Genomic DNA, 15,920 nt, shown 5'->3' with positions numbered 1-15,920 from the left:
ACTTTCAGGACTATCTTACTCAGCGAAATCAATTCCATTTGCCTCGCCATATGCCAGTGCACCCTAATGAAGGCTGTGTTCTTACGGGTTCTTGGATCAGCTGTCCTCGAGTAAATACAAATTTCAGACTCAGGGGATGACGATTACTTCGCAGAAGTGTGACTTGTGTGTAGGATCTTGGCATTACATGTCAGAAGCTTGCTCTCGTTTGCCTCAGCCATTGTCTGGTGTCCTGGTTTCTGTAATCTGAGAACAAAGTGGCTGTTGTGACTGTCTTCTGAGAGAAACATTTCCTCCAACAGAGCCACAGTCCATGCTGTCCCATGCTGGGATACTGTGGCTGTGTCCCTCTACGTGCTTCCAATCACCATGGAGAGGAGACAGTGACAGCCGCCGCTGGCCATCGATTTTTGTCTTTAATTGGGAATTGAAAATTTTTCCAGCTATCTCTGAAAACAGGATTTTTTGTTTGGTTTTGTTTGTCTTGTTTCTGAGAAGGGAATTGCATGATGAGGATTTTTGTGGCTTTTAAAGGATCTTTTGAGGCATTTGATGTTTCAGCACATGACTCTGGAAGCCATCAAACAGATGGTAAAGGCATATATTTAGTCAAGGGTCACTACGGTGTATTTGAGTTTAATTATGCCTTACAGTCTAAAATATGCATAGGATAGAGACACTATTAGGTACAATTTTAACACAAGAAACAAAGAGGCTTTGAAAAATATCACTATTTGAGTGCTATATTGATAAGAATATGGTATATTTGGAGATCTTATATAAGAAAACAAACCGAGCCAATAAATTCTGGAAGGAGCAATTGTCAAGTTTCAATTCTCTCTAGTGAGTTCATGGGTTGTGCCTGTACCAAATAGCTTACTGCAATTATTCACAAAAGGAGAAAACACAACACTAACTTCAGTACATGCAAAGAGAGTGCCAGTTGTCTGACTAATGTCTTGCTTGGTGAGCAAGCAGATATGACGAATCCAAGGACTTAGGAGACAGAGAAGACAGTAGTGAACGTGTGGCTTCAATTTTAAACTTGTGGGCTTCAATTTTATTTTGTATTCAGAGAAAATTGAGGCTTAGGGAGGGCATCTTACCTAAGACCACACTGCCAGAATAAGAGACAGTCATGAAATATTTAATTTAGAGGTGGTCATTTTCATTTATTATTATTATTATTATTATTATTATTATTATTATTATTAGTGATTTCTTTTTTTTTTTTTTTGAGATGAGGTCCCACTCTGTAGTTCTGGCTGTAGACTAGGCTGGCCTCACACTCAGAGTACCTGCCCCTGCCTCCCAAGAGCTGGGATTAAAGATGTATGCCACCACATCCAGCCATATTGAGCAGTTCCTGAGGATTGTTAGTATTGGGTAGATTATTGCAATCTAGATCTAGCACAGGAGATAATACACATTATGTGTCATGGATCTGTTTGAAGTCTGATAAAGCAGATGAACTCCCTCTCAGAATGTTGTTAAATGCATAAAATACCTAAAATACAAAGAGAACCACAGAGGTCATGGTGATGCATGCTTATAATCCTAGTACTCTGGCTGCTAGGGCAGGAGAGATAAGAGACTGGGGCCAGCCTAGGCTGCAGAGTAAGAGACTCTCTCCACGAAAACAAGAAAGAAGTGAATTGAATTTAAATATAACCTTCAAATAATAAAAATCACATTGATGACACAGTGACATGGGATTTTATTAACATTAACTAACAGGTCCTAGAAGTGCACTTAACTAGTATACTTTCAAATAAGTGATAAGCATACATAAGATTCTGAAATATCTGTAGCAGCGGTAATGTGATATGGAAATGAATGTGATTTTTAAATGGTGACAAAGCCATAGGTACAGATGATTTAATATAATTAAAAAGGAGAAAAATCTCAATTTCACTTAGAGTTAGCAAAAATAAAGCTGTAGAAACTGGAGAGATGATTCAGTGGTTAAGAGCAATGGCTATTCTTTCAGAGGACCTAGGTTCAGTTCCCAGTACTCACATGGCAGCTCACTACCATCTGTTATTCCATTGCCAAGGGCTCCATTGCCCTCTTCTAGCATTCCCGGGCTCCAGGCACACATGTGGGACACAGATATACATAAGCAAAGCACTCACACACATAAAATAAAAATAATAAAAAGTTTAAAATGAAGGTGTAGTTTTTTTCCCCCAACTAAAATCTATTTATAAACTTTTGGGGAGCAATAGGGTCCAAGTTAAGAACCCTACCCGATCTTCCTTCTCTTTGTTCTAAGACAATTACAACGCCATTGGGAAGGGAGGGGAGGAGGGAGGAAGAAAGCAGAGGGAAGAGAGGGAGGAAGGGAGAGGAGGGAAAGAGGGAAGGAAGGGGTGAGGGGAGCACGGTATTTCTGCTCTGCTAATACAGAGACTGTTTTCATAAGAGGTCACTGCTCTTTAAGGATGATTTCCACAGTCCTCTTTCTGAAGACCAACAAGGCAGGTGGTAGCTAGAGTTGAAGTATGCTGGAGCTGCCCTCAGGAACAGTTGAAGTCTGTCGGATGTCGGAATTATCTTCCTGCTCAACTCTCAAATGCTTCGGTAAGGTATGACAGAATAACATTTGCCTGAGATGCCTCTCTCATTTTGAGGTAAGTGGTGGATAGCTCAACTAAGTAGTCGCACAACTTAGAAAAAGCTTTGCACAGGCTGATGTGGTTGATACATACCTATAATCACAGAGCTTCTGAGGCCCAGGTAAGAGGATCATCAGTTTGAGGGCAGCTTAGGCTGTATAACAAGATCCTACCAAAAAGAATAAAATAGAGCTTCCTTTCCTTTCCTTTTTTTTAAAGATTTTTTTAGAATTTAGGTTCATTTATTTTATTCTATTGTATGAGTGCATGGCTGGTGAGTGAGGAGGCCAGGAAAAGGATGTTGGATACCCTGGTACTACAGTTACAGGTGACTGTGAGCCACTGGATATGGGTTCTGGGACTCAAACTCAGGCTAGCTGTAAGAGCAGTACCTTCTATAAACCCCTGAGTTATCTTTCTAGTCCCACAAAGATTTATTTTTAATCGTGTGTATGTGTGTACATGCACATGAGTACAGGTACCAGAAGAGGCTGGAGCCACTAGATTGCCCCAGAGCCAGAGTTAGAGACAGTTGTGAGCTGCCAGGCACGAGTTCTGAGAACCAAACCTAAGTCCTCTGCAGGAGTAGTACACACTCTTCACCACTGAACCAACTCCCCAGCCCTTCTTGTCTTGCGTTCTCTTCCATTGGTACTCGTGGTCTCATGCATGTTTCATGCCTGTGAAGGGTAGTAAGATACGGACACAGCATTCCCCTTGTTCCATCTCTCTTTCTTGCCTCATCCTTTGCCATCTGCCCCATCACATCATACAGGACTCCCCATAGATCATAGTCTAAGGGATGGCTCTGAGATATCTGTACAGAGTGAAGCAGATGAGGTCACTTCCCTGGTCATATGGATGAGGGACAGTGGCATGACAAAGAGGAAATTTTCACTAACAGGATGAATGACTGGGCAGTGTCTGTGCTGGCTAGTTTTATGTCAGCTTGACACAAGCTAGAGTTATCCAGAGAGGGAACCTCAATTGAGAAAACATCCCTACCAGACTGTCCTGTGGACAAGCCTGTGAGGTATGTTCTTGATTGATGATTGATGTTGGAGGTACCACACCTGGGCTAGAGAAAGCCATGGGGAGCAAGCTAGTGAACAGAATTCTTCCATGGCCTCTGTATCAGCTCCAGTCTCCAGATTCCTGCCCTGCTTCAGTGCCTGCCCATACATCCTTCAGTGATGGACTATGATGTGGAAATATAAGCTGAAACAAACTCTTTCCTCCCCAACTCGATTTTGGCCATTGTGTTTTATCACAATAGAAACCCCAGGACAATGACTATATCCAAGTTCAGACAAAGCAGCCATCAGAACTAAGTATATGCCGGAGAAATGTCTTTACCATTTTTAGGGCGCCCTTAATTTACGGTGCATAACTAGGGACCCTGGGCTCAGCGTTCATTAAGAACTTTCCAGAACCCTAACCCTAAGATATACAAAACTATGTACTTTGGGATTTCCTGAGCTCATATCTCTAACTTGAAATCAGTTTTTAATGGATAAGTGACCCAGTTAAGAGCCGTTGTTTATACTGGGGTAGAAACAGTCCTTTACGCTCTCTTCTTACTTCTGAAAGCATGAGTTCTCATCCCCTTTAAATGTGATACTTATTTTCTTATATTTAGCAGCAAAAATGTTTATGATACTCAGAATTAACTCTAAATATACTTACACAGCTAAGATGTTTTTTTGTTTTTTTTTTTTTTTTTTTTGGTTTTTCGAGACAGGGTTTCCCTGTGTAGCTTTGCGCCTTTCCTGGAACTCACTTGGTAGCCCAGGCTGGCCTCGAACTCACAGAGATCCACCTGGCTCTGCCTCCCAAGTGCTGGGATTAAAGGCGTGCGCCACCACCGCCCGGCCTAAGATGTTTTAAAAGATGCTCTCCTATATTAAGTACTAAAGACATGTCACAAAATGGTAAGTACTGCATGACTCCATTTATATAATTTTAATGTTTTCTGAGCATTTATTATTCATGTATTCCTTATATTTCTGAAGAATGTTTAACTACCAAAAAGTAAAATTAAAATGACTATGAGTTCTCCAATTTTTTCTCTAATACTCAGAAAATCCTTTTAAAGCAAACTAAATTATATTTCTTTTCTTTGTCTGAGAGTGTCTTGTTACGTATCCCAGGCTGGCCTCCAACTTTGGATTCAAGATGTTAGGATTACAAGTGTGCACCACTACATCCTTCTTCCCTGCCATGTCTTAACAGCTTCTCCTTACGGCTTTACATGGGCTTCTATATTATGTTCAGGCACCACACAGCTACACGGAATCAACTCCTTACAATCTCCAAGCACTGTCTGATGAGAAGATTCATGTAGGCCATGTGCATGCTGCCTTGGTCTCTGTGAGGTCATATGAGCTTTGCTCAGTTGTTCGAGAGGGCCTTGTTCTGCTGGTGTCCTCCATCCTTTCTTTCTCCCCAACTCCTCTGCCTCCCCGTCTGCAGGGTTCCCTGAGCTCTGAGGGGAGGGATTCGATGGTGACATCTCATTTATAGCTGTGTGTTTCAAGGTCCCCCACACACACTGTGCATAATGTCTGGCTGTAGATCTCTGTATTTGTTCCCATCTGCTGCAGGAGGAAGCCTCTCTTCTCTGATAATGGCTGACTAAGGCACTGATCTATGAGTATTGCAGAATACCATTAGGAATCGTTTTATTGTTGCCTTTTTTTTTTTCTTTTTAGAACAGAAGTATTTGGTTAACCTTAGATTTCTGAGCTATCTAGATTCTGGTTCTTGGTCACCCAAGCAGTGTCAGGTTCTATCTCATGGAGTGGGCCTTAAGTCAAATCAGACATCAGGTTGGTTACTCCCACAAGGTCTGTGCCACCATGACCTAGTATATTTTGCAGGCTGGGCAGATTGTAGGTCAAGGGTTTTGTAGTTTTGTTTACTTTTCTCTTTTGGTAACCTGTAGAGTACCTTTCTGTGTCATAGACATGAGGCCATAACAAAGTTAGATAAATAATTTGGTTAACCCAGTTTCCAATCTTTTCCTGGACAGCTGCTAAAAAAAAAAAAAAAAAAGGAAGTTCATTTGATTTCTCAAGTGGAATTCACACCATTTAATAAAACCAGACATTACTTCTCCTTTTTTTCACTATGGAACAGGTGGGACAGATTTCTGCTTATTTGGTGTCTGCAAATTTTTGAGCCAGAATTTGGATTTACATCAACCTCAATTTGTGTTGTCTGTTTCTAATAAGAACATTTTACTTCTCATTGCTAATGTACATATATTATTTCCAGTGGGTTCGCATCTATTTTTTGAAGACAAAAAAGGAATTATGATTTTGAAATAGACATTTTTTGTACTGAAGAGTAAGATATTTTGAGTTTGTCCTCTACCATGGTATGTTGGTTTGGGTGTTTTTTTTGTTTGTTTTGTTTTGTTTTTGTTTTTGTTTGTTTCTAAAGGGAAAAATCTAATCTTAAATGTGTCCAGCCATGATTTGTTTATGGTGTTGTTTATCTAATAGCATCTGACATACTTGGGTGTAACTGAACGACCTGTCTTAATTCATAATGCTTGGAGAGGAGTATCATGTATGTAGGCAGGGAGATGCCTTCTCTTACAGACACCCTCTCTTTAAAAAATTTGCTTATGTGTATTTTTGTGTGTACACATGTGGGTACACACATACACAAATGCTATAGTGTTCGTGAAGAGGTCAGAATACAAGTTGAGGGATTTGGTTTTCTCCTCCCATCATGTGTGTCCCAGGTATTGAACTCAGGTCATCAGAGTGGGTGGTAAGTGTGTTTACCCACGTAGCCATCCTGTTGGCCCACAGATACCTTATCTTACAGAGGGATGCTTTGTTTTATGATGCTTTCTATTGTATCATTTCATTAGCAAGTTGCTATTAATTGGCACCTGTGGAGGTGGGGAAGTATCTCTGCAGCTGCAGGAAACAAGAGGGTAGTTCAGTTGAGCACCACTAAGTAGCAGGTGTTGGTTCAAACTTGGAGACTGTGACCCTGAGTAGTTTATTTTAGGCATATTTAAGCACAGTACAATTTAGTGAAAAAAATTTCTTTTTTTTTTTTTTTTTGGTGAAAAATAGCTCAATTCCATGAGCACAAAAAACTGAAGACATAACTACATGGTAAAATACATGGGATATCTTCCATAAAGACAGGTTCTCTAGATTGACTACATGTGACACCTTCCATAAAGATAGGTTCTATAGATTGATATGCCTGAGATGGTCTGGGGAGGATTCAGTGTGGTCTCCGCCACACAGATAACACAAAGGTCACCAGGCTATCAACCACATGTACTTGCAGCCTTCTGGGTGGAAAACAGGTTCGTTCCTCCCTCTGAAGGGACAACTCTGTGTGTTTAATATTCCTGGTTCTCCTAGTGCTGATCTGTGAGCACAAGGACCTCTGCATCTCCCATAGGTATCTATGTGCTCCTTTTCCCATACAATCAGAGACAGAACTGTCTTCCACTGTGCACCTCATTACAATTCAAACTACAATTCAAATGTCATTGCATCTGAAAACAAAGATTATAAAATGCTGTACATGTGGTTACAATAGCACAATGAAACTATTTTCCCCTACATTACAAATGACTTGAACTCAGGATATCATCTGTGTTTATTGATACAAAATTCTAGTGCTTTAAAAAAAAAAAAGAACAGACTTGAAGGTGTTTTTGGAGACCTAAGAACCTAGCTTCAGAGATAGCATTTTTTGTGTCACTTCTGATTTTCATCTAAAGCTGCAAGCTATTTTTTTAACTCCCCCTTGTGATTTGCTCTGGAGTTACCTATATGTGTGGGAGACTAGAGAAATTTTCCTTTATAAACATAGGGTAATTCATATTCTGGCATGCTTTTAACCACACTTATCTAACATTATAGATAGTAGTTTGCTGTTGAGATCAACTTAGTCAATGGTTAAGATTAACTGAAGCCTCAATGGTTTTGTTTGCCTATTGTCATTTGTAATTCATTTGTCATCTGTTTGCATTTATTGATAAATATAGAGAGGGATAAAGACAAATTGGGGAGTCTAAATAAATAAGAGACCACTGTTGTGTAAATTATAATTTTCCTTTCTTCTCTATTACCTTTGAAAAATTTATGTATATGTGTGTCTGTACACACACACCACATATGTGCAGGTGCCCACAGAGACCATGAGGGGGCATCAGAGCCCCTGAACTGGATTTACAAGTATTGTGAGTGGCCAGGTATGCTGATTTGCCTGCTGGGAACCGAACATGCTGGAAACAGAGGACTTGGGTCCTCTGGAAAAGCAGCAAGTACCCTGGCCCCCATTTTGGGTAACTGTTGCCTTTCTTGCTGACCTTGACCTTGATATCCTCACTATGCTAATTCCCTGCCAGTTTCCACCCTCCTGAATGCTTAAGGGAAGTTCCTTGTCTGTGTATCCTGCGTAATGGGTAATGGGCGTTAACAGCTTAGTGCAAGCTTGTAAAACATTGGTAGTGAACTTCGGCCCTCCGGGGTTCTCCCATTGTGCTGTAAGCCTGTATTTAAGACCTCTTCCCTCCTTCAATAAACAGCATTCAGCATTAAAAAATACATACATACATACATACATACATAAAAAAGAAAAAAATAAAAATCTAAAAAAAAAAAAAGCAGCAAGTGCTCTTAACCACTGAGCCATCTTTCCAGTCCTTCTCCACTGCCTTACAGTAATTTCTGCCTGCCTATAAATATTTTGGGAATAAGTTTGGCAGATGCTTACCTGAGGGAGCCCAAGGGAAACAGGTGTATCCTGGTTGAGTGAGATTATTACAATCTACACTCAGAACACTTAGCCTGCTGGCCACAGACAGCATCTCAGCTTCTTGGGCTGGCTTCATGGGTAACAGAAGAAAGACTGAACTTGTCTACTAATTTGAGTCTCTGTAATGGGCCCTCCATCAAAACATTGGAAACTCATATTGCATGAGTAACATCATTCCTCCAAGAATTTTCGAGACATGTATATTGCTTATATTATGGCAATGCTATCTGGGAAGAGGGGAATGAATTCAACATACACTTACTTTGTAGCAGGAACAGGCTCCAGGAGGAACCAGAGAAGAAGTTAGCTTTGGTTTGAGTTTTTGTCCTTTGAGACGGTTATATAGAAACTTTCTATGTGGATGAGGCTGGTCTTGAACTCCTGATCTTCCTGCCTCTACCTCCCAATCTCTCAAGTCCTATGACTACAGGCAAGATGTGGTAAGTGGCTGGATTGGCTGAAGGGTGCATGAACGACCTGGAAGCTGGGCCTTCACTTCTAAGAAAGCCTCCATGATGGGGACACTCTGGGGACAGTGCCATGCACTTGCACGTACCCAGCCAGCAGCAGGCCACTGAAGAAAACTGTTACAGTCCCACAACCACTGAAGAGGAAGTAAGGCCAGTTTCACTTCTCTAGACTGGAGGAAAGGTATTCATCTTCCCCTTTCCCCTCCTGGCCTTGCTTGGTTCAACTGTTGCTGCCAGGATTAACATTTCCCCAAACTTTCCATCTGCATGCACTTGGGGTGTCTCAGTTCTACTTGCTTTCTCTCCTATGTGGACTCTAAAATAAAAGGAACAAAGGGGGAAAAAAACTACATTTATTATTTCCCTATTTAAACAGCAAAAGTAAATAGAAGTGTATTTTATAAAAAGGCAAACTACACAGACAAGGAAGAGAACACAATAGTGAGAACGTTGTCCCTCATGCTCTTGCTTGGAACCAACCTCCAGAGTGAACTCAGAAAAGGGACAGAGATTCCGAGCCCACAGTCACTCCACATTAAACAACAGTGAGGCGTGCTCTCGGCACCGTTTCCTCGGTAAGCACAGGAAACGCACTGGCAGCGCTCGGCTTCCGTATCTGGATCTGCAGCGTGAGGGTTAGAGCCCTGCAATCTTCATCCCGTCACTCAAAGTGGGGACATGTATGTCCTCAGGAAGAAGAGTGAGACAAAGTTCCAGAAGAAAACTGGCTTTATCTCCCCCATTCGCACACATGTCATAGGAGGTGGAGGTGCTCAGACTCCGGGGTCCCTAACACAACCTTCAGACAGTGAGTGTCCCCTCTTTTCTCCCTGCAGAAAGAAGACAAGCCAGCCCTCTATGTGTTTAATGCTGTGACCCAGGAGATGATGCCAATAATGGAGAATGTGTCTATTCTGGGTAAAAAGGTGTCTGACCTGAGAATGCTGGTAACTCTGAGATGTGGCTTTCCCGTGAGTGTCTACTGTCTCCGGACACCAACGGGACTGGAGATATATGACTGCAACACCCTCAAGGACTACCAGATTGATACTGGTACTACCCACCACATTTCATGTCAGCTGCCACTTAGCACCAGCACTCTCTGATAGCAGATTTTGTAGCTTTTCAAGAGAAAAGGGAACCTAGCTTCTTATATGCTGACTGTATTTTATTTACCCTAAAATAGTTAATACCTTACATGGTTTAACTATCAGAATAGAAAGATGTATAGGGATAACTCTCCTTGGCCTCCTGGCCTCTAAACTCTCAGTTCCCTCCCTACAGGAAACCATGATTGTTATCAAGATTTCAAATCACAAATTAAGTCACCACAAATGGAGCTGTTGCAAATTGAAACCTCAGTAGACACACCGAGGTTATAAATGATCAACTCTTTGCTCTTTCATCCGAGTCTGCAGAGTAAGAAATTAAGATCTCATAGCTCTGCTTATTCCTATATTTCATTTAAAAATGTTTATTTGTATGTGTGCATATGTATATGTGAATATATGTATGTGTACATATATGTACAAGTACCTTTGGAGGCCAGAAGAGAGAGTCAGATCCCCCAGCGTTGGAGTTACAGATGGTTATGAGCCACTTAATATAAATGCTGGGAACTGAACTCCAGGTGCTCTGCAAGAGCAGCCCTCATGTCCTTAACTGCTGAGCCATCTCTCCAGCTCTGCTCTGCTTCTTCTTCTTCTTCTTCTTCTTCTTCTTCTTCTTCTTCTTCTTCTTCTTCTTCTTCTTCTTCTTCTTCTTCTTCTTCTTCTCCTTCTCCTTCTCCTTCTCCTTCTCCTTCTCCTTCTCCTTCTTCCTCTTCCTCTTCCTCCTCCTTCTTTTTTTTCATTCCCACCACCCCTTTAATATGTCTCATCTTGAGTGCACACCATAGCTCTGCTAATTCTTAATAAAGCAGCATTTTGCTAATATCCTAATTTAGCATTTGCTAATATCAGGGCAGAAGGATATCATCTTTGTCTTTTAAAGTGTATTTCAAGCACATATAGGAGTTCAGGTTCATTACAATACAACGTTCTGAAACCCACTTTGTATAATCTCATTTTTAACTGTTGCCAGTTTTATTAAAACACCCTTCTTAACAGCAGTGCTGTGCAGGATGAGGAGCTACCTCAGCTGACTGGAATTACCCAACAGAAAGGTTACAACCAATTCTATAATACCATAACTTCAATACCATATATTCAGGTCATATCTTCTTGGCCAAACACCAACAAGAAAAAGTACTGGATTTGTCTTACTAGAAAGTGACTAAAAACCTTGGATTATTATTGAAGGTGAATGAGTCCTTGCTGAAGATCAGTCCATCTCAGAGTGAGAGTATGCTATAACATTTACTGTAAGGGACTGTCAGTTATCCTAACACACCCACCGGGCTCTGCAGGCATGCTTGAGCTAAATAGTTTTTCTTTCTGTCACTGCTAAATCTACACTTACTGATATTTCTCCAGGCTCTTATTTTGTGTAGCAATCTACTTTTGTGTTGTCTGGAGCTGAGGATCTAAAAATTTAGTTATTGTCTCTGTTTTTGATCAGAGAAAGCAAAGTTGTGGGATCTGTCCCCATAGTGCTACTCTAGTTCTGAGGACTTGCTTGAGGCTCACACAGCCTGGAACGTAGGGCTCACACTGGCATTTGTACTCAAGCAACTGATAATCTCATTCTTTAAAGATCAAAAGAGAAAACAAAACTAGAATGGTTTCTGGAGGGTGTTCTTTCACTCCCATACTTCTTGGGTTGCAATATTTTAAAGCTGGAAAGAATTTAAAAATTACTTGGTCCAAATCCACCTTTCTCAGATTAAAAAAAAAAAAGTCAAAGTTTCTGAATGATTCACTCAAGGTATGTTGAAGCAAAGAATCCCTTAAAATAAGCATTTGAAAGGATGAGATGGTGTTGAGAGAGAGGATTTCAGACACAAAGTCCAGAGCCCAGGAACCATTCAGGTAGATCTCGTGGCTACCTGGAGAACACAGGACATTGGAAGAAAGGCTCAAATGAAGGGTAGGAGATGGGGTAAGACTTTGGCCTGCTTCTCACCATCCCTAAGGCATAACCAGCATTCCCTAGGTAGCCAACCCCTTTGCTTTAACTAGAGGAATCCTGGCCAGCATTCTCAGCCTTGCTGCTATTTAAAGATGAACTCTGAATCATTCTCCAAAAGGAGTGGAAAATAAAGATTTGGAAATGTAATCAAGTCCAGGTTGAAAAACCAAAGATTTAAGTTTCTCAATGAGTCAGCATATATACCTGCTCATACAGAAATGTACAAAGCTGCCTCTGTACACTAGGCATTTAACAGTAAAATGAAGGATGTGAGCCATGGACATATCCTCAGTTATAATCCAACAGAACAGGTCGGTGTAGGCCGATAAGATCACAAGGTGTCATTCAGGAGAATGTGGGCTAGAGCACATGGGATGCTATGGGTGGTCTGAGAGGAAGAACTGAAGGCATTCTGGCCTTCCAGGCTAGGAAAAAAAAATTCAAGCAACAGGCTTGTGAACACACTAATCCCAAGGAGGGGCTGAGAAGAAGAGACTGTAAACTGAAAGAGTTTCCCTGAACAACACAGGGAAGTACAGTACAATGAACCAACCATGGTTGTAAATACCTATGATCCTAGCACTCAAGAGGCACAGACAGGAGGATCACTACAAATTTGAGGTCCCCCTGGTCTGTGTGGCAAGTTCCAAGTTGGCTAGAGCTACATAGGGAATGAGTGACTGCCCCATCTCTAAATGAAAAAAAAAAAATTAAATTTAAGGAGACGGCTCAGTTGACAAAATGCTTGCCATGCTCACAGGAGGACCCAGGTTTCATCTCTACTACCCACACAGAAGCCAGGTACAATGGCACATGCCCACAGCCCCAGCTTTAGTGGGCACAGACAGAGGGCTCTGTGGTGCTTGCTGGCCAGGTCGTCTGGTTGAATTGCTGAGGTTTAGATCAAGGAAGAGACCCTGTCTCTAAAAATAAGGTAGAAAGTAGATTAAGAAAGGCCTTGGGGGGAGGGGAGGGATGGAAGATGGCTCAATAGTTAAGAGCACCTGGGTTCAAATCCCAGCTCTGCATGGCTGCTCACAACTGTTTATAACTCCAAGATCTGACACCCTCACACAGACATACATGTAGGTGTAGGCAGATTTTTCTGTCCTGCCTGCCAGCTCCCAAATAACTATGTGGAGACTTCTTATTAATTATGAAAGATCAGTCAATAGCTTAGGCTTGTTTCTAACTAGCTCTTATAACCCATTTCTATTAATTTACGTTCTGTCATATGGCTTTATTACCTTTACTCTGCCCATGTTGCTTTCCTGTGTCCTCCATGTCTGGCTGGCAATTCCTTGAGACTCTGCCCTTCTTCCCAGCATTCTCTCTGTCTTGAAAATCCTGCCTAGCTCTTGGCCATTTAGCTTTTTTATTAAACCAATCATAGTGAATTATCTCCACACCGTGTAAAGGAATAGACAACATGCAGGCAAAACACCAATGCACATACAATTTTAAAAATGTAAATAACATATATAATGAATAGATAAAGAAAAATGAAAGGCCCTCAACAATGACTTCTAGCCTCTATACACACACACCTGCCCATTCACACTGTTAAATGAATTTTGGCTTGAGATTAGGGCAGAATTTCCAATGATTCTGAAATGGCACTGAACATCCTTCAGCGTTTATGCTGTATAGTTATAGGAAGCAACACTCTCAGCAGTGACAACTATAAAGTTAAAATATCAGTTAACTCTGAAAAATATTGAACATGATCTACATCTGTATCAAATCTTCAGCCAGTATTTAATTCTTTAAAAAAAATATTTATCGGCGGGGTGGTCGTGGTGCACACCTTTAATCCCAGAACTCAGGAGGCAGAGGCAGGTGGATCTCTGAGTTTGAGGCCAGCCTGGGCTATAGAGTGAGTTCCAGGACACCCAGTGCTACACAGAGAAACCCTGTCTCAAAAACCAAACAAACAAACAAACAAAAACCACAACTTTTTAAAATCTGTGTGTATGTGTGTGTGTCCACAGAGGCCAGAAGAGGGTACCAAGTTCCTTGAAGCTGGAGTTATAGGCAATTCTGAGCCACCATATGGGTGCTGGGAACCAAACTCGGGTTCTATGCGAGAGCCAAAAGTGTTCTTAACTGCTGAGCCATCTCTCTAGCACCAAGATTTAATACTTTCTGCCAAAGTAAACAAGTATATCCATCTCACTAGTGTGCAAATTTTCTTTGGTCTTTGATAAATGATAAAATTATACATATACCAAAGAATTGCTTTCAACTAGAATATTTCAAACTTTCATTTTTATTTTAAACTCTGTGTGTGTTTGTGTGTCTGTGTGTGCCTGTTTGAATGTGTGTGTGTGTGTGTGTGTGTGTGTGTGTGTGTGTGTGTGTGAGTGGGTGGTATGTGCACATACGTGCAGGTGCACAAGGAAGCCAGGAGTATCAGAACCCCTGGATCTGGAATTACAAATGGCTCTGAGCCACTTCACATTGGTGCTAGGACGCAAACCCAGATCCTCTGCAAGGGCAGTACACACCTGTTACCATGAAGTCATCTTTCCAGCCCTGGAAATTTTTTAAACATTTATTTTGTGCCACAACATACATGGAGGTCAGAGGACAACTTGCAGGAGTCAGTTCTTTCCTTCCACCATGTGGGTCCTGGGATCAAACTCAGGTAGGCAGGCTTGGCATCAAGCACCTTCACTGACTGAGCCATCCTGTTGGCTCCTAAAATAAATTCTTCGTGATTGATTATAAGTAAATGTCTGATGTGTATACTTATTTGATATACCTGTTCACCCAATACTGCATGATGTTAAAGGGCTTTTCCCAGCCAATAAAGGCTTAAAGGAAAAATAGCATACATCCCTGCCTCCTCCTCATCTGAGGTTTCATCACTATGCTCTTGCTATGTTTGGAGAAAGCTATCATTAAAGCTTAATGTATTGCTGAACCACAGTGACAGATTGGACCATAAACTGTCTCTCTATCCACAGACACAACACTTTGTTTGGATGTCTGGGATGAATGGAAGGAATTTCTCGTGGGATGTCTTCTTGGGCAAACACCTAAAGTCCAACGATACTTATCAAAAAAAGGACCAGTACTCGAGTATGAAAACTAAAGCAGACATTAGATGGATTTAAGTCACTTTGTTTTAAGCCTCCATTCAACCTTGAACCTTGCATTCAGTTATGACTATAATTGGCTTTTTAACTGAAATGCCAGGGTTTAACAACTGACATTGTCCCCAAACCACAAGCTGTTGTTCAGTTTCAAATGTTAGGTTGTATCAGAGCTTAGAAACGGCGAGTCCGACTTCTCCTTTAGAGTCCTTTTTGACAAACTGCCTTAACCACCTGTCATCACCTCCACCCAGCCCTTCACACACAGTGACCGACTCTCGGGACGGCCCACACAGGGCACCTCGCTGCACTCCGCGTGAATGAATGAGTTTGCTGAGATCGGAATAAAAAGCTGTCCTCTCGCTGCAACAACAGTTCCCTCTTTTGCTTTACGTGAAGGGTAATGTGTCTGGGACTGTTGAACGTGGCTGGCTTGGAGAAGCGGTGGTTATTTTACTGTGTTACTACAGTGGGCAACTTCCCAAAGTTGAAATAACTGGTAGTGGTAGGGTGTTTCAGAACAGTGCCCTCTTTTGGTTGATTTGAACACATTTTACCAAATGCAGACACTACCAGGAGCTCCAAGGGCTCCTTAAAATGAAAGACAGGAGACAGAGTTCTTACAAGCATGAAATAGTCAAAATTTCCCAACAGTTTCTATTTAGGGATAGTTGTAATCCTGTTTCATATTCTGGATCAGAACAAACATCTGTGTTACTTCTCTCTCTCTCTCTCTCTCTCTCTCTCTCTCTCTCTCTCTCTCTTTGGTTTATTCGAGACAAGGTTTCTCTGTGTAGCTTTGCACTTTTCCTGGATCTTGCTCTGTAGACCAGGCTGGCCTTGAACTCACAAAGATCCGCCGGCCT

General features: G+C 41.4%; 1 protein-coding gene across 1 annotated transcript in view; it reads left to right on the top strand.

Moving 5' to 3' along the window:
* The first annotated feature begins 509 nt into the window (after positions 1-509).
* Ankub1 (ankyrin repeat and ubiquitin domain containing 1) overlaps positions 510-15,920 on the top strand; it is a 103,226-nt gene continuing 87,815 nt past the window's right edge. Inside the window, 6 exon segments of the mRNA XM_052731731.1 lie at positions 510-560; positions 1,005-1,027; positions 2,428-2,560; positions 2,562-2,588; positions 9,724-9,940; positions 14,926-15,040. Coding sequence (XP_052587691.1) covers positions 510-560; positions 1,005-1,027; positions 2,428-2,560; positions 2,562-2,588; positions 9,724-9,940; positions 14,926-15,040 — 566 coding nt within the window.

The sequence above is a fragment of the Peromyscus californicus genome, unplaced genomic scaffold (genome assembly GCF_007827085.1).
Source record: "Peromyscus californicus insignis strain IS unplaced genomic scaffold, ASM782708v3 Scaffold_9__1_contigs__length_137607984, whole genome shotgun sequence".
Taxonomy (NCBI): domain Eukaryota; kingdom Metazoa; phylum Chordata; class Mammalia; order Rodentia; family Cricetidae; genus Peromyscus; species Peromyscus californicus.
This window is presented reverse-complemented; position numbering and strand designations above follow the sequence as displayed.